Source organism: Acinonyx jubatus, chromosome C1 (assembly GCF_027475565.1).
Source record: "Acinonyx jubatus isolate Ajub_Pintada_27869175 chromosome C1, VMU_Ajub_asm_v1.0, whole genome shotgun sequence".
NCBI lineage: Eukaryota > Metazoa > Chordata > Mammalia > Carnivora > Felidae > Acinonyx > Acinonyx jubatus.
In genome coordinates, this window is record NC_069381.1 from 152,456,416 (window position 1) to 152,483,406 (window position 26,991).

The following is a 26,991-nucleotide window of genomic DNA, read 5'->3' on the forward strand; positions in this document are numbered from 1 at the left end:
ACCACAATTTATCATACCTAACGTAACAACTCACTGATATTACCAAATATCCATTCATTATTCAAATTTCAAATGGTCTCAATATCATTTTGTTTTGTCTTGTTTTTAGTTTGTTAGGAAGATGATCCAAACAAGGCCCACACATTGCAACTGGTGGAAATGTCTCTCAACTTTCTTTTGATCTAGAGGTTTCCTCTCCATCTCTCTCTGTGTCTCTTTTTTTGCAACGTAGCAAAAAAGAATTTTTATCCTAGAGCTCCTCACAGCCCAGATTTAGTTGAATGCATCCTTGCAGTGCTTATGTAATATATTCCTATATCACCAATATTTCCTGGAAATTGTAATTAGATCTAGAGGTTTGAATTTGATTTCAATCTTTGAGGACAGAGGTAAAAGTACTTCTAGGTCAGTGCCCTGGTGAGCCACATTGGAGCCTGAGGCAAAAGGAAAAATGCACAACTCTGTATACATGTTTTTGTGATTTAATTGATAATTTCTCCCCCAGATGTTAACATTTTACAAATCAAATTGACGAGTTGAGATATTAAAACTCACAACATTTAAAATTTAAATATTTCTTTATACCCAAAATAAATTTATTATAATTTTATTTTCCTGACTTTAATGGGAGTAAATATATTAACATTTTCATTAAAATCATTACCCACTGAAAAATATATAGGGGCACCTGAGTGGTACAGTCGGTTAAGCGTCTGACTCTTGATTTTGGCTCAGGTCACGATCTCATGGTTCATGAGTTTGAGCCCTGTGTGGGGCTCTGTGTGGAAGTGTGAAGCCTGCCTGGGATTCTCTCCCTCCCTCTCTCTGCTCCTCCCCTGCTCGTGCTTTCTTTCTCAAAATAAATAAGTAAACATTTTAAAAAGGAAAAATACGTAAAAACATGGATATGGAGGCATAAATTTTCCCCTTTTGTTTCAGGCTTCAATACCAGTCAGCACAGCATTGTCAGATGCTATTTAACATTTTGGCATTTTGGTTAAAAAATACTGCATTAAATTATTCATTAAAAATTTTTTTCCCCAATGTTTATGTATTTATTTTGAGAGTGAGACAGACAGAATGTGAACAGGGGAGGGGCAGACAGAAAGGGAGACACAGAATCCGAAGCAGGCTCCAGGCTCTGAGCTGTCAGCACAGAGCCCGATGTGGGGCCTGAACTCACAAACTGTGAGATCATGACCCGAGCCGAAGTCAGATGCTCAACCGGCTGAGCCACCCAGGTGCCCCTGCATTATTTATTGTAATAATATTTTATTATAATTTATAATAGGTGTCTTGATTAAATGATAATTTATCTACAATGGACTGTTTCTATTCCCCCCAAATCCGTACATGGAAAGCCTAACCTCCAGTGTGATGCTACTAGGAGATGGGATCTTTCAGAGCTAATTAGGTCATGAGGGTGGAGCTCTCATGAGTGTGATTGGTGTCCTTATAAAAGAGACCCCAGACAGTTCTCTTATGCTCTCCTCCCACCATGTGAGGTCACAACAAAAAGTCAGTGGTCTGCAACCCAGAAAGGTGCCCTCACCAGAACCCAGCCATGCTGGCACCCTTACTCCAGACGTCCAGCCTCCAGAACTGTGACAAATCAACTTCTACCGTTTATATGCCACCCGGTCTATAGCACTTTGTTATAGTAGCACCAGCTGCCTAAGATCATTACTGAGACGTAAAGTGCCCTTGGAAATTTTGGACCCCAAGTGAGGGTTTCACTCGCCTCACCCCAGTTCAGCCCTGTCATAGATGGCGTGATCTTCCCTGAGGAGGCACATAACGTCAGATTCTCTTTTTATGATGTTATAGCCGTTCATCAATTTATCAGGGCTGGAAAATGATGACAGTCTATCACTCTTCATTTATTATCTGGAAAACATCTATAATAAGAGATGTCTTTTATACTATATTGTTTCCCAGTAGTGTAGTTCATACAGAAAAGGTAGGCTAAGTGCTTAATGCCTTCCCTTTATTTCCCAGCTTCAGAAATAATAGTTCATCAGTATATGCCAATGGTGACTAATTAGGTTTTTCTTTTTTTTTTTTTTTCTTTTTTGGATCTTTGTAAACCCATGGATTTAAACTCTTTTGGTGTGTTTCAATCCACTGCAGTTACTATTCTTACTGAGAGTTAATGTGTTCCAACTCTGGCTACTGTGAGTGTCTTCAAGTTGGCTCCTGAGTCCTTGACATGACTCTAATCATCTTCGATAGCTTCCTTGCCATCTGGTATGACAAGATGGTCTAGTGTCATCCTGTACATTTCTGTCCCAGATCTGGATGATCTCCATCTTTTAATTATACAATTCAAGGTTTCTAAGCTCTAGTTCCTGAATCTCATGCTTCCAATATTGACATGCCTAATCAGCCAAATGGCGCCTCTAAAGTAGCCATTGTGTTCAGCCATGCAATATATTGCTGTCAGTGTTCCAGGAAACTGAAATTCTATCTGCACTGAAACCTTAATTTCCATGTAATCTCACTTAATCCTAGATGAGGCGTGTAAGGGTCAGCCATTTGGCTGTTTACATTTTTCTTTTTCTTTTTAATTGAAGTATAATTGACACACAATGTTACATTAGTTTTGGGTGTACAACATGGTGACTTACCAAGTCTATACCTTATTCCATGCTCACTACAAGCATAGTTCCCATGTGTCACCATACAACGTTATTACAATATCACTGACTATATTCCCTATGCTGTACCTCTTTTCTTTTTTTAAATGTTTATTTATTTATTTTGAGGGGGGAGGCGCAGAGAGAGACAGAAAGAGAGAATCCTAAGTAGACTGTGCCCTGTCAGCATAGAGCCCAACTGGGGGCTCAAACTCATGAACCGTGAGACCATGACCTGAGTCAAAATCAAGAGCTGGACACTTAACCAACTAAGTCTCCCAGGGACCCACCCACTCCATGCTGTACCTCTCATCCCCATGACTTTTTCACTCCATGACTGGAAGTCTGTATCTCCCATTCCTCTTAACTCACTTTGCCCATACCCCTACGACCCACTCCTCTGGCAGCTATTAGTTTGTTCTTTGAGTCTGTTTCTGCCTTTTGTTTGTTTAGATTCCACATATAAGTGAAATCATATGGTAGTTATCTTTCTCTGACTTATTTCACTTAGCGTAATACCCTCTAGGTCTATCCATGTTGCACAAATGGCAAGGACCCATTCTCTTCTTATGGCTGAGTCATAGTCCACTGAATATATCTGCCACATCATCTTTATCCATTCTATCAATGTACACTTGGGTTGCTTCTTATCTCAGCTATTGTAAATGATGCTGCTTTTTAAACATGGGAGTGTATATAACTTTTTGAATTAGTGTTTTCATTTCATTTGGGTATATACTGAGCAGTGAAATTTTTGGATCATATAGTCTTTCTATTTCTAATTTTTTGGGGAACGTCCATACTGTTTTCCATAGTGGCTGTACAAATTTACATTCCCACCAATAGTGCACCAGAGTTTCCTTTTCTCTACATCGTTGCCAACACTTGTTATTTTTTGTTTTTTTGATCCTAGTCATTGTGACAGGTGTAAAGTGATATTTCACTGTGGGTTTGATTTGCATTTCCCAGATGGTTAGTGATATTGAGCAACTTTTCATGTCTATTGGCCATTTGTACATCTTCTTTGGAAAAATGTCTATTCAGGTCCTCTGCCCATTTTTAAATTGGAATTTTGTTTGTTTTTGGTATTGAATTCTACAAATTTTTCATATACTTTGGATATTTTTTCACTTTTTTTCAAAAATTTTTAATGTTTATTTATTTTTGAGAGAGAGAGAGAGAGATAGAGAGAGAGCGTACATGCTAGTTGGGGAGGGGCAGAGAGAGAGGGAGATACAGAACCCGAAGAAGGCTCCAGACTCCAAGCTATCAGCACAGACCCAATGCTAGGTTCCAACCAAAGAACTGTGAGATCATGACCTGACCGAAGTCAGAGGCTTAACTGACTAAGCCACCCAGGCACCCCTATATACTTTGGATATTAACCTCTTATCAAATATATCATTGCAAATATCTTCTCCCACTTCTGCCCTTTTGCTTTGTTGATGGTTTCCTTCTCTGTGTATAAGCTTTTTATTTTGGTGTAGGCCCAGTAGTTTATTTTTGTCTTATTCCCTTTGCCTGAGGGGTCTGGAGGCAGATTTTTCAAAACCTATTAATTAGTATTACCTGTTTTTCAAGTCCAACTTAACTTCAAATTAGATGTACAGACTATAAATTGATAAATGGCTTGATATTTTGGGTTTTTAAAGTTATTAAAGTAACTTAATAGCATTAGATGATCTGTTTTATAACTTAATTTGCTCAAAGAGAATAAGACAGATTTACTATGATTACGATTTTGAGGTAATTGACATGAATCTGTAAAAATAAATATCCTTAAGTTTCTAAGTTGATTGCAATTATTTCTCAACAAATAGTAACAAATTCTTTAAAAATGTTATAAGACATTCTTTTTTGTGTGCCTAAAAACCAGAATGCGCTATTACTGAAATATGGTGGAATTGTATAGACTTAAAGATTTTCAGCTTTATACCTAAAGGTAAGAACTTTTTAATAAGCAAATTAAATGCTGGAAAGACTTTTCCCCACAAAATATATTATGCATAGTGGATTTTAATAATGTGAAAACAACATGCAGCTGCAGTAAATTTATCTAGAGTATTTCTTAATAGGAGGGACAGACGTCCGCAATTAACGTTCTTCTGCAATTTTCATTAGTTCTGGGATGAGCTGGATAATCACAAATGCTTGACATTCCATAAACACTTTCTGTAAGTGGGGCGTAAACCACAGCTGAACCCTGAAGCTGCATAAATCTCTATTTTTCTTTATTTTCAAAAGCAAATGGCTTCTTTCTTCTCATGACTGTTTATTTCCTGATTGTGTTAAGAATAAACATTTAATTTTCAAAAAATACACAAGAATCCTTAGAAATGGACCAACATTCTATAATAACCTATTACAGGAAGTTTGTAAGTGAAAGGTTAACAATGATGTTTTATTCTTCAATCACCTACCCTATTATGACGCAGGCACCGCTTTAATAGCTCTTCTGCCATGTCGTATTTTGCTGATTGAATATAAATATCAGCAAGCAGCAGCCAACTCTTCTCAAAGTCCTCAGCATCAATAGGATTCCAGTTCATTTTCGCAATCCGCTTCAGCTGGTTTCTGGCCCTTGGAGTCTGTTTCAAGATCATATAAGCTGTTGCCATTCCCAAAAGTGCTGGAATATGATCCCTCTGTAAGAAAGCAAAACTTCAGATGCCCATATACACAAATATACATGTTGTATGTTTAAAAGGAAACAGGGAAAGTAGCAAGTGCTACACAATGTGAGAACTGGCCTGTGAATTCTGTAACTGGCTCCACAGATATAACTGTGACATAGTCATTATTTAATACATCGAGTAAACTCAAGCTATCATGGAGAAACCTGGTCAGGCACCATGCGGTCAAAATAATTCAATAAATACACAGATGCCAGAACCACATGAGTCAGACCATTAAGGCGACTTGATCTTTTGGGGACTAATTAGTTTTTATGGTTTTATACAGAAACAGGAAAAAACAAAATTCTATTTCAGTATAATACTCATTAAACATTTGCGTTTCAGATTCTGCATTCAGATTCCTTAGTTCTTTCGCTTGTAAAACAAGAATGAGAATGATTTACCTGCAAATGATATTCCTTCTCTATGTGAACTTCTACTGACTTATCCATATTGACTTTTTATCGATATAGACTTTTATTGCTTGTTTTCCCTTCCTTCTTGTTTTATTTGAAAGCTTCTTCATCCAATTAAGTTTGACCAATGAAATCTTATAAACAAGGCATGTGATTAATCACTTAGAAATTATACGAAATAAACTCATGCCTTAAAACACTCTTTTAGACTTAGAGTCTGCTGCTTGATAGTGTCTATAAAACACAATGTTCTTTTAGAGAAGAGTTCAGAGTCAGAAAATGTCACTCTGTGAAACCTACAGACTAAAAAGAATTGGTATGAAATGGAAGCCATTAGTGATCTACCCAGAAAACCAACTTACCTAAGCAATATGTGTATATCCCTGATAAAGCTAGGGGGGCTTCTTACATTTGAGCAGTGGGATCATGATGTTTTAATAAAGAGAAGGCTTCAGGTTAAAATACAAATAAAAGATGAGAGACTGTGCTTTAGAAATTATAATATCATGACTATAATAAAAGTACACTGTAAGATAGCAAGTTTGGGTAACCAATAAGGAATACTGCCAAAAGGAGACTAGAGGGGCATGTTCAATGTCCAACCCTGATCATGGTTGGAAGTCAGAAATAACCCTGGAATATGGGGTGCCTGGGTGGCTCAGTCAGTTGAGCGTCCACCTTCGGCTTAGGGCATGATCTCGTGGTCTGTGAGTTCGAGCCCTGCGTTGGGCTCTGTGCTGACAGCTCGGAGCCTGGAGCCTGCTTTGGATTCTGTGCCTCCCTCTCTCTCTGCCCCTCCCCTGCTCATGCTCTGTCTGTCTCTCTGTCAAAAATAAATAAAACATTAAAAAAAAATTAAAAAAAAAAAGAAAGAAATAACCCTGGAATAGAGAAGGACAGTTCCTTAGAGCTTGATGAAAACAATTTTTTGGAAGATAAAATTTCTTTGGTTGTAATTCTATGCCTAGCAACAAACTTCCAATATGTAATTTGCTGTTGTAATTAAGGGATGGCAAAAAGGTTTGAGTGCCAAATTCAGCCAATTGGTGGTAGATTTTGGAGACATAAGGGGAATATTATCAATTATTGAGCCCCTCCCCCCTTCTGTAGAAAGGAAAGAAAATAGAGGTCTGCTTTGAATTTGTCAGCCTGGTCCTAGGATAGCCCAAGACAAGAAAGGTTCTATAAAAATGTCCAGATCTAGGGGTGCCTGGGTGGCTCAGTCGGTTAAACATCCAATTTCAGCTCAGGTCATGATCTCAGTTTGTGAGTTTGAGCCCTGCATCGGGCTCTGTGCTGACACCTCAGAGCCTGTAGCCTGCTTTGCATTCTGTGTCTCCCTCTATCTCTGCCCCTCCCCTGCTCATGCTCTATCTCTCTTTCAAAATAAAAATATTAAAAAAAAGTCCAGATCTAGTCACATGCTAAAAATATCCCACACTATACATTTAAAAATAAGCTCTCCGAATCACACACCTTGAGTCTGATTGGAATTAATCAACTACTCACCGCTTGATCACTCCTGAATGAACTCAAGAATGGTTTCTAAAAGTGCAAACCTGAGTTACAACCCCTGCATTAGACCCATATGTCTTTTCTGGTGCAGACATCCTAAGGTGTTCAGCTGGCTTGTCAATGTCTCTCTCAGTCACTCTGAGCTGCAGCAACTTTAGATCACAGAAGACAATATAGCCATGTTGTAACCAATGCACCCTTATGCTTCAAGACGACAGGATGAAAGCAGGTGGAAACAGTTTGCTTGGGTTTAATGTGTCTTCTATCTTTTCCTCAGGTGACTTCCTGTTACCTACCTCTTTTTCAATCAATCTGAATGCTACAGAGTGTCATAAATATACCCCATGCTTGTCTGCCTCCTTGCCTTTGTTCATACTTTCCCCTTCCCCTAGAATGTATGTATCTTCTGTCTCTGCCTGTGAAAATGCAATTTATCATGGTTCTTCTTAAATCACACCTCTCCACGAAAGGGCCTCCCCACTTTCCTTATACTGTTTCCTACACCACTTTTACCTGTAACTCTAGGACAGAATGTAATAGATTTTGGTTTGTACACAGGCAGTATGCTTTGCCTTATCATCCCTAGATTATGATAAACTCGATAAAAGAGACTATACACTTTTGTGATTCCCATTTTGCCTAGCACCCACTGGCTGCTTAGTGAATATTCATTTTATTAATACATGCAGCTTATGAGTTAAAAGAAAAAAATGCCAGATAAAACTCACTGCTGAAACTTCAGTTCATGCATCAGTCTTAGGCTGGAATGGTCAGTGAACAGATTTGAGGGTAGTATATTAGTAATCACACATATATGAATGGTAAAAACAATGCAGTCTCACCAACACAAAAAACTGGCACAGTACTGCTAAGAAACAGCCGTGATGTCACTCACTGATTTTGGTGTTCTCTCAAACCTCATGACTTAAACTCTCTCCCCTACTTCTGCTCTCCATTCATCAGCCGCTGTCGTCCATCTGCTGCCACACGGCCCACCCCTCAGAGGGTCACGTCATGGTGAGCAGAAGGGTGCTGCTCTAGAATGTCACTGCTGCTGATACTACCTTGCTGTTAAGTTCCAAGGGTGGCTTACAGGGGTGATAAAGTGCCATCTAGGATGCTTGTGCACAAATGGCAACAGGAGCTATAGGTTCCCCAAAGCTCTCCTCGGTCATGGGAGGCAAGAGGAAGGGGCCACTGCAGGAGGGTTTTGGTGGCTTACTGCTACCACTGTGATCTCTGAACCGCAAGAAAACACAGCAAAGTTCTGTATGTCCTCTGAGAGACATAAATTATGAATTTTTGGTGGCCTACAACACTGTTGAATGGAAGAACATGAAATCCAATGAGTATGCTTAGAACTAGCTATCACCCACTGCTGATGAGTGGGGTCCCTAGAATTCCTTCCTTAGTATCAAGCAATTGAAGAAATACAGCACTGTGTGAGAGAAGGCAAAACCAAGCACCCAGAGTGAGAAGGTGGATCTGAGTGAGGTGAAAAGAGAAGAAAATCTCTGATCTAATTATTATTTGCTCTAATTATTATTATTGTTGTTACTATTATTATTTTTGCAGGGGGAAACAACACCATTATTCTCACGACTGAATTATAAGCAGTCAGTACTGACCTCATTTAGCCTTAGATTTGGAAACATTTCAAGTTTGCATAAGTGAAAAGGTGAGCTATCAAGGCAGACAGGTATTTATTTTCACTTAGCAAGTTAAGTGAAACAACACAGAAACTTTCCAGAAGATAAAGCCATTCCTTTGAGTTAATTTATGCCCTTTTGAAGAAGAATTTCCTTTTCTTAGAATTTACCATTCTAATAGAAATAAATATAAATACATATATAAAGAAATACAAATAAATACAAATATAAATAAATAAATAAATATAAACAACATATCAAAATAGTAACAAAACTGTTTCTTCTGGAAACAGAGGTGTGTATATATATATATATATATATATATATATATATATACACACACACATACATACATACATATAACGTAGAATTATGCCGAACTACAGAGGCAATTTGTACTTGTAATTAAGTCAATCTTCAGAAAGTAAACAACTATTTCTATACCACCAAGGAAAGATAATATAAAGCTGAAAAAGAAAATCTAACCTCAGATGTTGCTATTTCGGTGAAGGTATTCAATGCTTGTTCAACATTAGACTTCTGTTTGGTAGCGACTAGGCAATAGTTTTCCATTATGCGAAGCTGTACATGACCCTGAATGGTCTGAGGTTTTAGCTCTTTAAGGAGTTTTTCTGCTGTTCTCACTGCTAATTGCACAGACTCTTGCTTCTCAGTTGAATTCCTATATACAATTAAAAATAAATCTGTCTGTTACTCATGAAGTAAAATTCACTGATTTTGGAATGAGCCCTAGGGTACACTGGCTTCTTTGCTGTCACTTATTTAATGTAACCCTTTTGTGGAATGTCACTCATTCTCTTCTAATACAAGGTGAACCACGGTTACAATGCATTAGATTTAAACAATTAATACAGCTTTAATGAAACACCATTAAACATTTATTCACTTTAGACTGAAGACAAAAATTGGACAATATCTGTATGTGGTGAGTGTGTTCATTTCCACTAATATAAAACTAGAATTCAGGAGAAGTAGAATCATACAATTATCAAGTGGTACATATACTCAGAAAATGAAAGGAAAGAAAGGAGGGAGTAAAAAGTAACTAACTTTGCTGAAGCACCTACTATGTGCCAAGTACTGCAATATTTTTACCTATCGGTCTCTCAGAAAAGAAACTATGTATCTGTCAAAGGCTGTAAATGTCAAGTGTAAAAACAATGTGGATATGTGACATCAATTTTCTTATTTTTAAAAAAATATATAAATCACTTAATAAAAGGAAATTAAATTCTCAAAGCCCATTCACTAAACCATTGTTTTTTTTTTACCTCAGGCTTCAGGCTTTACCTTCTCTAAAACATTTCACATTGTTGAATACCTTCTTCAAAGTTTCCCTCCTTTGCCTTCTGTAACATTATAGTTTTGGGTCTCTTGCTACCATGCTGACTGTCCTTTTCTGACTTCCCTTCCTCCTCCAATCCCCTTAAACGTTAGCCCGAAGTTTAGTTTTCAAACTTATGTTACTGCATTCTATTTGCAAAGAGGCCATTCATTGAGCTCCAACTGTCTACTCTGATCACACATCCCCCACACCTGTATCTCCAGCTGGGACCTCCCTTCCGAGTTCTAGTTTTATATTTTCAACTATTTGCTAAATATTTCCATGAGGACAGCCTATAGTTGCATAACAGTATGTCACCTAAACCTTTATAAACAAACAGAAACATGCCTCTCCTTTGCTCTAAAACTTTTAATGGTCTCTATAACCCAAGCCTTCAAATCTGTCATTAAAACCTCTCAGCAGTCTGTTCTCATGTTCTCTCACACCCCTGTGCATCTTCCCCTGACTGCTCTGCACTGCTAGGATTTCTATAAATTCTTGTAACACTTACTATCTATTTCACCCATTTCTGTTTTGTCAAAGATTCAATGGTTTCAGATATCGTCTTGCCTCCTAAGTAAATTACATGCTCCTGAAGACAGAAACTACCTTATGTACCTTACGCATTTACATCCTTATATATCCCCTACAATGCCTTGCCCATTTCTGAGAACAAGCAACTAACACAGGTTGATAGCAATAGCACTATTTATCAGCAGTGCACCACGGTGACTATTAGCAGGAACTTTGAAGTCACGTAGAACTCAGTCCACATCTTGCCCCCACCATTTACTATCACATTAGATAGGTTAACTCTGAGCTTAGTTCACAACACTGTTGCAGGGAGTAAATAAGACAATGCACATAAAGTATATAGTATAGCACGGGTATGGCAGAGAACTACCATATGCTAAGGAGTTACTGTTACTGTGTGGACAGCTTTTGCTAAAGTAATCAAATTCTACAATTTATGCTGTTTCAACAAGTAATTAGGGAAACGTCTTTGTAGCATGCTTATTCTGATTTAGGAAGCCTCTTAAAAGCATTTCATGCTTGTTTCAGAGAATGGCTATTGTAGCTATGATTTTTTTTCACCTGCCTTTTCATTAGTGCTCTCCTAGAGTTTAGCCCTCTTTTAGAAGGTATCCTTGCTTGTTATCCCTAGTAAGTGTTTCCAGAAAAGGGATAATTTGTCAAATGATAACTCACCCTAGGTTTCCATCCAGATTTTCAAATACTTCGCCTCCAACAGTTTCATTATCTGGATTCAGACAGATTTCTATCATATTATAAAGGGCATTTTGGCCCCAGTCACTGTCTTTCCGAGCTTTATTAAAGTGTCGAAGGGCATCATTTGGTTCTCCAGTATACCTTGTTAGATATTAAAAAAAAAAAATCACTTATTTCAATTGTCAACTACAAATTTCAAGTCATTTATAATATCTTTGGTAAAGATTTGGTTAAAATTATTAACATGTTTTTTTAAAGTTTTTAATTTGAGAGAGGAGAGAACACAAATGGGGGAGAGGGGCAGAAGAAGGGAAGGAGGGAGGGAGAGATGCAGGGAGGGAGGGGGAGGGAGAGAGAGAGAGAGAGAGAGAGAGAGAGAATGAATCCTAACGTGCTCAGCCCAGAGTCCGACTTGGGGCTGGATCCCATGACCCTGGGATCATGACCTCAGCCGAAATCAAGAATTGGATGCTCGACCCACTGAGCCACCCAAGCGCTCCATAAAATGTAGATCTATCTTAAGACAAAGGAAAGTTTATTCTACTTTATTCACAATGAGAAAGAAAAAAACTATTATGTAGGATTTATTCACCAACAGATTTACCAAAGATATAGTCCTTTACAGTATTGAAATCCCGGCTCCAATTTTGCTCTGGAGTTACGTTTTTCAGCCATTAAGAAAAATCTTGGAACATCCTCAAGTTTTCCACATCTTCTCAGGAAATCAATTAAACGAGATAATGTCATGTAATTATCTAGAAACAAAGAATATTTCAAATATAGACAACATTTTATATCTCTTGTTTTTGTGGTTATAATCCTGCTTCATTAAAGTACAGTTTACTTTAAGTGATGTAGAATTTAAATACAAGCAAAAGGAATGCTTTAGGTATTATAAACCCTTAAAAAGACTGTATGAGTAATTGGATAAAGGTTTGGTTGGTCTGGGCAGTGGGAGAAGGTTCTATACAAGCCAATGTATAAAAATGTACATTTGTTATAACTTAATTTTCAACTGTTCCTGGGACCAAAATCTAGAAACAGTCTCTGCATTGATCATCTAAACTGTAACTGTAGAATTCAGGAGGGTTGATGTGATTACACAGGGTTAAGACTATCTCTGACCTCCTTTCTCCTCCACCCTTAGCTAGGAACAGGGTGAGAACAGTACTTTTTGATGATAATGTTTGGGGTGGGCAATCAGAAATTTTACTCCAGACTTTTCTTAATATGTATATGTGACTAATGTACTAGACACTAGCTTACCATAATACAACTGTAACAAATCAGTCTTAGTATTTTAATCCTAATTTGCCTTCTCCTACGAAAAAAGAATTAATTTAGTTCTTTGGTATCAGGTATAATTTACTGGCAGGTTCCTAGAAAGCCTTCTCCCAATTCTATCTAGTTCTTTTCATTAAAATACTGTTTTGAGAAAAATTTAATAAATATTTTTCAGATTGTAAAAATAACGCATGGACATTTTAGAAAATTTGGAAAAGTATAAAGAAGAAAAAGAAATCACTCGTATTCCCACCAGCTAGAGATGACCACATTTTGGTACTTTTCTTTTCATATATTTGTGAGTGAAAATCATTCTATCAGTATTTATGTATCTACTTTTATTCTATCAATATTTAATATATATAAAATTAATATGCAATATTAATATACAATATTAATATATACAAAATTGAAGTCACACTTGGGGTTTTAATTTTGGTTCAGCATTATACAATAAACATTTCCCAACTCATTAGTCTTCAAAAACATGATTTAAATGGCTGCATAATAGTCTATTATATCAATGGCTTATATTTTATTTCTCTATAGTTGTGCTTTTTAGATGTTTGGACTCTCAAGTTTCAGTGAGCACAGGACTCATAGTAGGGGATTTGCGAAAATCATTGTATAAGCTATGCTGATCTTTTCTGTTGAGTGAATTAGAATTAAAACACACAAACAAAAACTTTTTAAGAAATTTTTCCTTGATTTTATGTTCTAAGGAGAGAAAATATATGATCCAGCAAGTCCACTTCTGGGTATATATTCAAAAGAATGGAAAGCAGGGAATCAAGTAAATATGTGTGCACCTGTGTTTACAGCAGCATTACTCACAACAGCCAAAAGTGAAAACAACCTAATGTTCATCATCAGATGAATGGACAAATAAAGTGTGGTATATACACACAATGGAGTATTACTCAGCCTTAAAAAGGAAGGAAATCCCGACATAGGCTACAGCATGGATGAACATTGAAAGCATTATACTAAATGAAATAAGCCAGGCACAAAAGGGCAAATATCATATGATTCCACTTATATAAGGTATCTACCTACAGTAGTCAAATTCATAGAGAGGTAGAATGGGAGTTGCCAAGAGATGGGGGAGGGGAGCATGGGGCGTTAGCGTTTAGTGGGTACAGAATTTTAGTTTAGAATGCTGGAAAAGTTCTGAAGATGAAAAATGGCGATGGGTACAAAATAATTTGAATGTACTAAACGTCAGCGAACTGTACACTCAAAAATGGCTAAAATGGCAAATTTTATGTTATGTACTTTTTGTTATGTTACCACAATAAAAAAATCCTTAAAAAAAAAAAAAAACTTCTGTAGGCTTGGTTTCTACTCTATTACATGATGTTAATGTAATCCAGGTTGACAACATCATCATTTGCCTTCCTTTACCTAGTATCTTGAGATTTTGTTCTTCCTGTTTTTTGGCATCACTAAAATACAGAGCATGGTTTCAGAGAAAGAGGATTCAACTAGTGGTCTTGTCTTTTAGCTATGGAAATTCAAACAAATTACTCAAATTCTCTGAGTCAAGGATTACCTATTTTCTTAAAATAGGAATATAATATTGACCCTCAACATGTCATAGAGACCAAATAGAAAAAGGTCATGAAAGAGCTTTAAAAATACAATGGTCATTAGTGGGGAGCCTGGGTGGCTCAGTCAGTTAAGCGTCTGGCTCTTGGTTTTGGCTCAGGTCATGATCTCACGGTTTCGTGGGTCCAATCTCCACATCGGGCTCTATGCTGACAGGACGGACTCTGCTTGGGACTCTCTGTCTCCCTCTCTCTCTGCCCCTCCCCAGCTTGCACTGTTTCTTTCTCAAAAATAAATAAACTTAAAATATTAAAAAAAAATTACAATGGTCATTAGTAATATTTACAACTCCAAAAGCGTGGATAGAAACTAGGGATAACTACCCACAATAAAGTCACAGGACCTAGAAGCTGTCTTGGATTAGGCAGGATGTGAAGGTGAAAATTTCTGGCCAAAGTTTTCTTGTATGATGTTGCTAATATGTGCGATGCATGATATTGCTAATATTATCTAAAGTCAACATTGGGAGGCCAGTTTCTTAAATAATTATCACTTTCCAATACTACTGAAATGTATTATTAGTTCAAATTATAATTACCACTGATACTGACTTGTCTTTTGGTTAACCATGAAATCTGACAAACAGGCAAATTTCTGTACTTAGGGAATCCATTGAAAACTGAAATGTATTATATATTCTGAAAAAACTTAGCTCATACCTATTGAGGGATAGGGAGAAGATACCAAATGATTATAGTGTGATGCGATGCAGCATGAATAAAAGTGCTTTGGAATTACAATGCACAGAATTCCTAACTGCCCGAGGGAGGCGGGAGGTTTCACATGGAATCAGACCTTTGGGCAGCCTGAAGGCTACGAGGAGGATCTTGCTAGACATACCAAGACATTCCAAGAGGCATATGGCATGTGCAAAGACAGAGCAGAGCAGCGTGGGGAGTGCTGCTAAGTCCAAGGTTACCTGATATTAAAGTGGAGGAAGAGGGGTAAGAAATACAAATGGACCAGTAATTTAGGGCTGCCTTATTACCAAAATAATGCTATGATTTTAGACTTTCCCCTGGAGAGCCATTCTAAATTGTACGCCAAGCAGCAGTTTTTGATTTACAGAAGTGCTATGAAGGTGTCAAATGGCAGGAGCCTAGAGACTGGAGGATGAGTGCGGGGGCTGCACTGGTCTCAGTGAGAGGGGATAAAGGCGCTAATTCGAGCAGTAGGCTTAGCAGACGGCAGCCTGGATGTGACAGCTGGCTCTTTAGCAGACAGAACTGATGAACCCTGTTAAGAAGTTAGTGTGAGGGAAGGGACAACCCAAGATGATGTGGAGATTTTAAGAGTTAAGAGGTGTAATCTGTCAAGAGAACAGTAATTACCTCTATAGGAAGGATTGTCTACTAGTTAGGTTAACTCAAATTAGACAGTGCATTTCTGAAGTCAGCTAAAATACAGCATTAATTTAAGGTATAACATGTGTTACTTAGGATGACCTATAATTCATGCAGAGAGTAAGTATAGATACTCAGGTTTTAGAATGATTCTGATAGAACATATCTGTGAATAGAGTCCTATTAGGAATAAAGAATGCAAGATTAAAAACCTAAAATATGACAGAGACCACAAAAATTTTAACATTTTGTATTTTTAAATGACTGGGTATTTTAGTCATGCATTGATCCATTCAACCAATAAATATTTATTTTGCACCATCTATGTGCTTGGTGATTCGTCTGATGCTGGGGACTAAGATGAATATGACGTGATCTCTGCAAACTTGAGGAGACCATAGTCCCATGGAGAAGACAAATGTATGCATAAATATTTTCAGAAAGATACTAGAAGAGACGAGACAAAGACATATGGGTGAAGTCATCCAGGATTTGGGTGACCAATTCATCCCACTTTGTTGAGACTTTCTTTTAGCATTGGAAGTACTGCATTCCAGGAGATCCTCTCGTCTCCGGCAAATCGAGGTAGATGGTCCCCCTACTCAGCATCACGTAAGGCATCTTAAAACATAGGTGGTGGCAGTAAGGTACAGGCTTTTGTTTTTGGTAAAGGGTGAGTACATTTTGGATCATGTGTTGGGAAAGAGAAAAAGAATAAGGAAGGCAATGTGCATTATAGGCAAAAGGAAAAAGAAACATGCAAAGATTTGGACATATGGATGTATGTGATTTGGTATTTCCAATGTACAAAGTCTGTACACTGAATTTACAAATAATTTATTTTATATTTGTTTATAAACAGACAGTCCAAAGCTGCCAGTCTACTAAGCCAATGTGACTATTATCTCTTTCAACAAAATGCTGATGCCAAGTTACCTGGCTGAGACCAAATTCACATGACAGATGAGGGCTTCTTCAAATCTTCTATGTGAGGGCACTAGCATCATCAATGGCTTAAAAATATTCCAAGGGCAGAGGTTTGTTTTTTTAAAGAAGCCAGGTTTGATTATTCACTCAGAGGGAAGTGCTACAATATGAGAACAGCTTGAGACAGAATGAAAATAGTATGTGTGTCCCTTAAACTGGCAGTTCATAGAAGGAGAAAAGGACAAGCAGAGTCTAGAACCCCGGACAGAAATGGCATGACAAAAATAACTTAGGCTTGAAGAAAGTAAGAGTAAGCTTTGGGCAACTGAGGTGGGAAGATGTACTCAGAGTGAGTAGAAGAGGTAAGATGTTAATATAATTAACTGCACTCTTTTATTTTTTTAATGTTTATTTATTATTTTTGAGAGAGAGAGAGAGAGAGAGAGAGAGAGAGAGAGAGAGAGGGATGGGAGGAAGAGAGAGACGAAGACAGAAAATCTGTAGGGGGCTCTGTACTGTTGCCAGAGAGCCTGATGCGGGGTTTGAACTTCCGAACTGTGAGAGAGATCATGAACTGAGCTTAACCGACTGAGCCACCCAGGCACCTGGATTAACTGCACTCTTTTAAATAACACCTGGGTAGAAGCTGGGACAGACTGGGGAAAGAAAGAAACAACAACAGAGCATGAGGCAATCCAAAGGTGGGAGAACATTTAAAAAGATAATAAAAATAGTAGAAATAAAATAAAATGTTGTTATCACTACAAAGACAGAAAGGACTTATTTTCTTTCAACCTTTACTCTAACAAGGGGTATTTTGTTTGTAAGTAGAAAGTGTTGTTCTCAAATTCAAACTTTTTAAAAGTAGAAGCATTAGTAACTACAATAGTAGAGTCTATAAGGTTTTTGAGTTGCCCTACTTGAAAGAGACAGCTGCCCAAACCAGGCAGTTCTGGTTGCCTGTGGTGGCATCCCACCATGAAGGCATTAGGGTTTACAAGAACTGAGTGACACCTCTAGGAGTCCTCTGAGATTTCAAACTCTTTTTGGTAAAAACGTAAGTAACACACATTACTGTTTCACCTTCCTTTCCTGTTTTCCTTTTCCTCCCCGCCTTCCTTCTCCCTTGTTCCCTTTGCTCCTCCCACTCTTTTTCTATCCAATATTTACTGAGCACCAAGTTGGCCAGATACTGTTCTAAATCCTGGAAACACAGCAACAAAGACAAAGTTCCTGGCCACTTGATGCTTACATTCTATTATTTAGGGTGATATAAAAAAGCCAAACACAAGATAGAAAGATAGAGAGCAGTAAGAGGTGTCATTGATACAGGATGGCTGCAGAAGGGTGCTCTCAGGATGTGGCCATGCTGGAGCCAAGTCCTGAAGGCGTGAAGTAGCTGCCACCAGAATATTCCAGGAAGAGGGAAGAGCAATTTAAAAGTGTCAGGGCACTAAGCTGCGAGGACTGTTGCCTACCTAATGTCTACCATCACTTTCTTCCTTACGATCAGAATTCTGATTTTATCCTACATGGCACTGGGTTCAACTAAAAGATGACCTTTCCCACCATCTTTTGCAGCCATGCAGGTGCTTCCAGAAGGGAAATTTTTTACAGAAAAAAAAAAAAAAGATGGTTCACTAAGGAGGTAATCCCTTTTAGCCACCTCCACCCCAACCTTCCCCATCTGGGCCTTGGAACGTTGATGCTAGAGCTGCAGTCATCCTGGACCATGAGGTGATACTCAGAGTGGAAGTCAGGCTGATGAGGGCAGGAGAAAAAGGCAGAGGACTCAGGTGTCCTGATGATACTGTGGGTCCTCCATGCCACTCTCCACATAACTGACTTCTACATTTCTTTTACATAAGGGGAAAATAAAGAGCCATAATCATTCAGGCCACTGGAACTTTGAGAGGGACAGTCTCTGCTACTTTCAGCTGAAAGCATTTCTCGACTGTCTGGAGGCAAGGAACAGAAACAGGGGAGAGTTTGAGAACAGAGCATTAACTATCTACGTGAGAGACACTGATGCCTGAGACCAGGTGGCAGCAGCACAGGAAGTAAAAGGTGATGGGATTCCAGGTATGCCCTGAAGGTAGAGCAACGGGGATATGCTGACAGACGGGATGTGGTAGAGAGACAGATGAGCCGAAGGTAACTGTAAGGTTTGGGGCCTAAGTGGGTAAATGGTGATGCTATTTACTGAGGTGAGAAATGGAGGAGTAGATTTGGAGGGACAGAGGGAGAGATCCATTGTTCTACAGAAACATGTCAAGCTGGAGACCCCCCAGGACAGCAGAGTGGGAATGGGTCAGGACTGGAGGAACATGCTTGCAAGACACCAGCATACACGTAGGACATAAAGCCATGGGCCTGGATGAAGTCACCCAGTGGGCTGACTATATTAAAAAAAAAAAAAGTTTGAGAGCCCAGGTCTAGAACATTCTGGTATTTACAGGTCATAAAGAGAAAAGAGATCTAACAAAGATGTAGACAACAAAAAAAGAAAAACCAGGGAAGCCCAGCGCCCCAGCAGGCAAGTGAAGAAAGTCCTTCACGAGGGAGGGAAGGAGCTGTGCTGAGCGTAAGGACATGCCACGGAAGCAGACAGCTGAGACATGAACGCAGGCTCTGGCAGCTTGGAGGTGGCCGCCTGTCCTGCAGAAACAGCCTCCCTGGACTGCAGGAGCGGAGCAGATGATGTGGAGACAGCACAGATGGAAACCATTTAGAGGAGATGTTCCATCCGGGAAAAGAGAAGAATGGAGCATTAATTGGCAGGAAGAGTAACTGGACAGTTAAGAACTGGTTTTTAGTTAATATATTTAGCAAGGGGCTATCACGCCATACTTGTGCGTGGACTTGGGAAAAAATGGTGGTGCAGGAGAGACAGATGTGCCTGAAGAAAGCCCTCCGGGAGGACAGGGGTGGCATCCCGGGCCCACAGGGAGACACTGGCTGTGGGAAGGATGGCAGATCTGGGGAGGACAACGGCTGCGAGAAGGCAGACCTGACGAAAGGCGAATGGAGTTCTTCCAGTTGCTCGTATTTTCCTACTCAAGTGGGCGGCAACATTTTTAGTTGAGGACAAGGAAGGGGGATGAGGGGGCTAGAGGTTTGACGGGGGGAAGAGAAGGTATAAAAAGCAGCTGGAATGAGTGAATTCATTAGAGAAATACAGCAGGATTGCCAGGCAGCATCTGAGGGCCCACTGGGGGTCTGTGGTCATAATTTAAAGTGAGGCCAGTCAAAGGTGCTGCATTTTCCTTACAGCCATTTCTGCTACTCAAAGGCAGGTGTGGAACAGAAAGTTGGATTTGACTGAGGTTTTCATAACAGTCAAAAAGAAGAGAAAGGAAGTTGACTGCATTAGTAAAAACATAATTAATGGATATTTACCTGGTTTGCGTTCTAAAAGCTGCTGTAAATGAAACACTGCTTGTTCATAGTCCTGTTTCCTGAACATGAGATCTGCCATCATCTATAAAGGTAAAAAGTTGGTTCTAAAAATATTGCCATATATTTTACAAAGCATACCTTTCCTGTCAAGATTTAGGGCTATGAAAACACCTATGAAAAACATGAAGAGGGCAAAGTTTTACAAAAAGGAGCCATTTAAAATTCAAGTATATCGAGGAGCCTGGGTAGCTCAGTTGGTTGAGCATCTGACTTCGGCCCAGGTCATGATCTCACCGTTAGTGAGTTTGAGCCCCACGCCGGGCTCTGTGCTGACAGCTCAAAGCCTGGAGCCTGCTTTGATTCGGTGTCTCCCTCTCTCTGCCCCTCCCCCATTCACGTTCTTCTCTCTCTCTCTCTCTCTCTCTCTCAAATTAAATAAACATTAAGAAAATAAATAAAATAAAATTCGAGACTCAAGATATGAATTACACTAATTCATATCACTGTAACAGAAGATAATTAAGGATGTGAAACAGATCACTCTGTTCACAAAACTGTATTTTTAGCAGAAAATATGTTTCAAGTGGCTATTTTAAAAACAGAAATTTGAAGGGAATTGCACACTCTATGTGCCGTGATAGAAAAGATGCCCCCCTGGATTTGGCTAAAAGGACGAGAAGATTTAAAAAAACCCAAATACTCTTAAACCCTAAATATTCCAAAGCAATTTAAAATACACAAGATCTACTGAGCTTTTCTTATTGTGTTTTAAAAGGGATGCTTTTTATACTTCTTTTTTGTTATAATAATAATTTTCAGTGAACCTCACATACTATCATCTACCTAGCCGTTGGGAAATGAACTCGTGTCTCAACCCGGGTAAAAATGAGAAAGCAAAGCACACCATCTTAGAACAATACATCAAGGCTTCTCTCTGTAACTACAAAAGTCCCATGGAAACTTTTTAATTAGTCCCGCATGTCTGGGTAAGTACTTAAGAGTCAGTCGTTAGCAAATGATAGCTTTGTCACATCAACTCTTCCTGATCATGTATCCTCTTTGGCATAAAGACAAATTAACTAGACCCCAAAGGGAAAGTAAAGGCCTGACCTAGGTTTGCCATTCTTATAAAACAAAAAGATTCTTGGTCTTTATTGGTAAAATATGCTAATAATGTTAAAAATACTGTTTCTTCCAAAAGTCAACATGAGCCAGGCCTCTCATCTAGTATTAGTTTTACGGGGTAAAATTTGAAACTTCCACATGGAATATAAAACACAACTGCCTCTCCAGCACTGAAGTCCTTTGCACTGACCATGGTGGCAGCTTCATTGTCCTGGTCACTCTGGAGAAGCAGCGCACAGTGCCTCAGGCAGGCATCAGGGTCGTCCTGTGCCAGGTACAATCGAGCCAGCTCCAACAGGATCTGTAGAGAAAAAGCGCAAGATTAGTCAGAAACTGTTTTGATTAAAAAGTGCATATGGAAAATGTCTGGACACAGATTACACTTCAGTTGACCAAAAGCGATTGCAATTAAAATGCCAAGCATGATCGGCAGGAAAACTATACACATACCCGTCTCTATTTTCTCTTACACTGGAAGACAGGGGGAAAACAGGTAGTAACTCACTTGAAAGGTATACAGACACAAAGCACTGTGAAAAGAACACTGGTCTTAAATCAGAGATTAGATTCTAGTCCAGGCTTCTCCACGATGGGGCCAGGTCCCTGTTATCCCTCTAAACCTGTTTTCTCATTTGAAAAATAAAAAGCTTGAAGCAGATAATTTCCAAACTACGCTTCAGATTTGAAAACATGATTCTAACTCCTTTAACCACCACTATACAAGGTATCTATTTGGCTATGCCTTAAAGGTTATTTTTGCCTTACATCTGAAAGAGTTGTATTCATTTTACAATGTTCAATTCAAAACCATAAATTTTGGGGCATCTGGGTGGCTCAGTTGGTTAAACAGCTCAGGTCATGATCTTGCAGCTCAAGTGTTCAAGCCCTGCATCAGGCTCTGTGCTGACAGCTCAGAGCCTGCTTCAGGTTCTGTGTCTCCCTCTCTCTGCCCCTTCCCAACTCACACTCTGTCTCTCTCTCTAAAAAAAATAAACACTGAAAAAAAAAATAAAACCTTAAATTCTAAAATATAGTTGTCTTTTCTCCTGCATCATGAAATAAATTCATCAGAGAAAGACAAATACTATATTTCACTCATGCGTGAAATTTAAGAAACAAAACAAATAAGCAAAGGGAAAAAAAAAAAAGAAGAGAGATAGAGGCAAACCAAGAAACAGACTCTTCACTGTAGAAAACACACTGATGGTGACCAGAGGGGAGGTGGGTGAGGGTATGGATGGGCATGAAGGAGGGTACTTGTGATGAACACTAGGTGTTGTATGGAATTGCTGAATCACTATATTGTACACCTGAAACTATTATTATGCTGTATGTTAACTAACTGGGATTTAAGTTAAAAAACGAAAAAGAAAAAAGAAGTATTTAGCCATATATTAATTTTTTTTAAATTAATCATCTATCTAGATTTGAGAGAGTAACAGCATTTTAATTTACATAACCAGACACGTATAGAAGTTTTCTTTACCAGTATTATCCTTACAGGTATTCTCATGCTGTGCCACTTTAGGTAAGAGATTCAATCTAGTCACTTTTCTGCATATCCAGCACCAAATAGCAATTGAAATACAGAGGTGTTCAATAGCAGTTTAGTAAACTGAACTGAATCATGAAGATCCAGATATTCGAGACTGAGCAATTGTTTTAGAGTGATTATTAAAACATAGATTAATATCAAAAAAACCAAAGAACTTACTGATTTATTTTATGTCACTTCTTCCACGGTAAGTTTTAGACTCTGACATTATTACATAAGGCATTTTGAAGAATTTCTAGAAACAATATTAATTTTTTAGCTTGTATTTTTATTACATTTATTTTTTTACAAACAAGCTGGTAAGAATTTTACATCTGGGGCAATTAGATGACATCTGGGATAAAAGGCGGTGAAAATTTTATAAAGGTTCTGACCTTATTATCTGTTTCACAATGAACAAGAGCCTCTCTATAAAACTTAATTGCTTTCTCATAGTCTCGCTGAGCAACAGAATGTTTGGCAATCCCTGCACAAATTTCAGCTGCTAAATGCTTCTGTGCAGAAGCTGCGTCTGGCTGTTCCATCTGAACACGTTTTAGTATCCTAGATTGTAATTCTCGAGCCTAGAAGAAAATAAGGATAAAAAGGAATTTAAAAAAGAAATGGAAAATAAGTTAAACAATTATCAATAACTCACACACGGCATACATTTACAGAAGATATATTTAAGCATTATTGGCCTTAAATCTAACAAAGCCTGATCCAAAGAAAATGTCTTAATTGAGGTCTTAAACATGTGCTTGTTTGCAAATGAGCCAGCATGCACATATCTTTCCAAACAAAGTATAATAAAATTACTGAGTCTTTTCCCACTGTTATAAGGATATGTACAGAAGGCTCACTAAGGAGGAAATGCAGGCATGAAACAAATATATGGAAAATAATCTAGATGCTGCAATTAAATACGTGGAAATATAAAATGTTTATTAAATTAATAAAGTAGTATCTAAAAATTATTAAATCAAATATTGGAAGGTTTCAGGCAGTAAGTACATCCATATATCAGTGATGACAAATGAATGAGTCCAAACATTCTTGGAGAGCATCCTAGCAAAACATGCTAACTTGATAAAACGAATCAAACTACTGAACTTAGTTGTTCCACTTTTGGGAAGGTATTATGGATGTTACTTAGAAGAAAAAAAGGAAACATGTTACCTGTTAAAAAGAAAAAAAAAACAATCTCTGTTATTTGTTGTAAAAACAAAAAAAGAAACAACAAAAAATAAGAAATCTGAAAGCAACTCAAATGTCTAATGATGGGGAAATGACCAACGAACTGATGGTGTATATTTATAAGGTCCAACACTATACACAGATACCCAGAAAGGAGGTAGGGGCCTCCGTCAAGGTAAGAATGTAGAGCAGGTTGTTAAACTAGAATATCAGCCTTATCACCTACCTACATGTTTGATTTGTGAAACATTGAGACCTTCCTTTTGTAAATGACAGAGAAGTCCTACGTTTTAGGCCTTCACAATAAAATTTAACTTTGAGCTATAGATAACCATCCACTAAGGCATTCATGCATTCATTTAACAAAGAGTAAAATGCCCACCATCTGCCACACATTATGCTACACACAGGGAGCCCTTCTGGGGACTCCTGTCAGAATGTTGGTTGACAACTGGTATTTGACGAAGATGGTCTAAAGCAGAGTATTTTTAGAACCGTAGGTCGTAACATTAATTTAAGGTGTCATAATAAGCATTCTTTTGGAAATGAAAGAGGAAAGATTAGAAAACATGGGTATATATAGCATGTGGTAAAGGTTAATATTGTTTCATGAAATTTTTATTTTGCTTATATGAATGTATGCTTAAGTGCAGAGGTATGTGTATATTTGTATATTGGATGTTTTTTATACATACATATATTGGTGTGCATAGTTTTGCACACATATTCACAAACACACACTCATAGACAAAAAACTCTGAAACAACTGTCTAAATAGAGTGAATGTATCGTTCCATCTGGCAGTACCTTTTATATCAGTTGTGCCAGGTTATTATTAATTCTGCCTTCTTTCTCTCTCAAAAGTATTTTGGCTAGAATGATAAATTCTTTGGTCATCCTAGGTCTAAACGGTATACAATTCATTCTCGAGATAGCCTAAGTTTTATCTCTGCATCAATTAAATTGCTACAAAGTCAGATGAGTGGACCTCATTAGCTTAACTTCTAGAGAAACACTTTATTTATCTACTTATTTATTTAGGAGGGAGAGGGAGAGAGGGAATCTTAAGATGGCTCCATTACATGGAGCCTGAGGTGAGGCTTGATCTCACAACCATGAGATCATGATTTGAGCTGAAATCAAAAGTAGGACGCTTAACCAACTGAGCCACCCTGTTCAGTGCCCTGCTTTGCATTTTCCTGAAGGCAAATAATCAGGGCAGATTTTTTGAGCAAAAGTTTTTGCATTTCCTATTAAAGTCATTTCATAAAAGAACAGTCAATGATTGTGAGTATATAATGATTAGAAAATATTTTCATACAGAATAAAATTTTCTTGAAGAATTGATACCATTTCCTATGTTTTTTTCCTTAGGTTCCAGAAAGATTAAAGCTAAATTTAACTGTCTGTTAAAATAACTATATTAACTTTGATTGTCAATGCATTTACTTTCTCTCCTTACTTTATAATATTCTTGTAAATTCCATAAAACCCTTGGGTAGAATGACATATAAACATCTTATTTCATAGACTTCTTAATTTTCCTTTTATATTTCAATAGCCTTGTTGTATATGTATCTTACTGAAAGCCATATCAAAATAAAACTTATCAATAAAGTCAGAATGTCACATTATATTTTATATGAGGAAGATGGAGCTACACAGACATCAGGGAAAAAGCCACACGAATGTTAAGTGAAAAAAAGCAAAAATAAATATAATCTGTTCGTAGTAATTAAAGCTACACTAAGTTAAAAGTCACAAAATTGTTAGTGTTTTATGACATATAGGTTGTTTGTATTTAATTTATTTAGATTTTATTTTCACAGAAAAAATGGTTAAGATGATAAAAAGTGATTTTTCCCCCTGTAATTGTTCCTGCAATTAAAGAATTAAAATAATGTATGGTTTTCACGGGGCGCTTGGGTGGCTCAGTTGGTTAAATGTCTGACTTTGGCTCAGGTCATGATTTCACAATTCTTGAGTTTGAGCCCTATGTCGAGTTCTGTGCTGACAGCTCAGAGCCTGGAGCCTGTTTCAGATTCTGTGTCTCCCTCCCTTTCTACCCCTACCCTGCTTGTGCTCTGTCTCTCTCTCTCTCTCTCTCAAAAATAAACATTTAAAAAAATTAAAAAAAAAAAGTATGGTTTCCTTTCAATCATTCAACTCAAATTTCAAGCACCTGTCATGGTGGACAGATTTTTACGATGACTCCCATGATCCCCACCTCTTGATGTTCACTTCCTTGTATTAATCACCCCTCTTTGTGTGAGGTGTGGCCTATAACTTACTTGTAGCCAATAGACTATGGCAAATATGATGGAATGTCACCCCCATGATTACATTTCATAAGACTCTGTTAGTAGACTTATTCCATGCTGGCTTTGAAGAACTAAGTGACCCTATTAGCTGGCGTACCAGCAAGGAGCTGAGGAACCTCTAGGATCTGCAACAAGAAGCAAACAGGAACTTGGAGCCCTAAGTCTCACAGCCTTGAGGAAATGAATTCTGCTAACAACCCATTTAAGCTTAGAAGTAGATCCTCCACCTGACAAGTCTCCACATGAGAACCCAGCCCTGGCCACACCTTGACTGTCCTGACACCTTTTAGAGGACCCAGCTAAACCATGCCCAGAATACACATCCACAGAAACTGTGAAAAAATAAATGTGTGTATTGTTTTCATTGACTACAATTTGTGGCGATTTGTTACACAGCATAGTAAACTAATGAAGCAAGCATTTGCTAGGGTCACAAAACATGGAACTACACCTACACTCATGGAAATTTTAATTTTAGCATGAAGACAGATAATAAAATAATTACGGCAAATTATGAGGGTCCTGTTTTATGGCTGGGAAATACCAGTTGCATTGGGATTACATAATAGGAGACCTGACCTAATCTTGGAGATCAAGTGAGACTTGAAGAATTACTGGTAGTACTCCCATGTGACTTTGAGAGAAGGAAAGGAGATGGGATGGATTACAGGCATTAGGAATGACAGGTGAAGGAAGAAGGTGCGGGATACTATTGTTTGACCAAAGAATTAGAAGGAAAAATGGCTAGAAATACAGAGATAATTTACATCAGGTAAGCTTGTTAAAT

The 26,991-nt window shown here is 38.0% G+C and overlaps 1 protein-coding gene across 1 annotated transcript in view; it reads right to left on the reverse strand.

Annotated features, from left to right (window-relative positions):
* TTC21B (tetratricopeptide repeat domain 21B) overlaps positions 1 to 26,991 on the reverse strand; it is an 82,444-nt gene that overhangs the window by 7,135 nt on the left and 48,318 nt on the right. The window contains exons 20-26 of the mRNA XM_015081053.3: positions 23,082 to 23,270; positions 21,343 to 21,453; positions 20,028 to 20,109; positions 12,071 to 12,221; positions 11,446 to 11,607; positions 9,378 to 9,573; positions 5,057 to 5,281 (exon numbers count right to left, since the gene is read on the reverse strand). Coding sequence (XP_014936539.1) covers positions 5,057 to 5,281; positions 9,378 to 9,573; positions 11,446 to 11,607; positions 12,071 to 12,221; positions 20,028 to 20,109; positions 21,343 to 21,453; positions 23,082 to 23,270 — 1,116 coding nt within the window. The remainder of the gene's footprint in view (positions 1 to 5,056; positions 5,282 to 9,377; positions 9,574 to 11,445; positions 11,608 to 12,070; positions 12,222 to 20,027; positions 20,110 to 21,342; positions 21,454 to 23,081; positions 23,271 to 26,991) is intronic.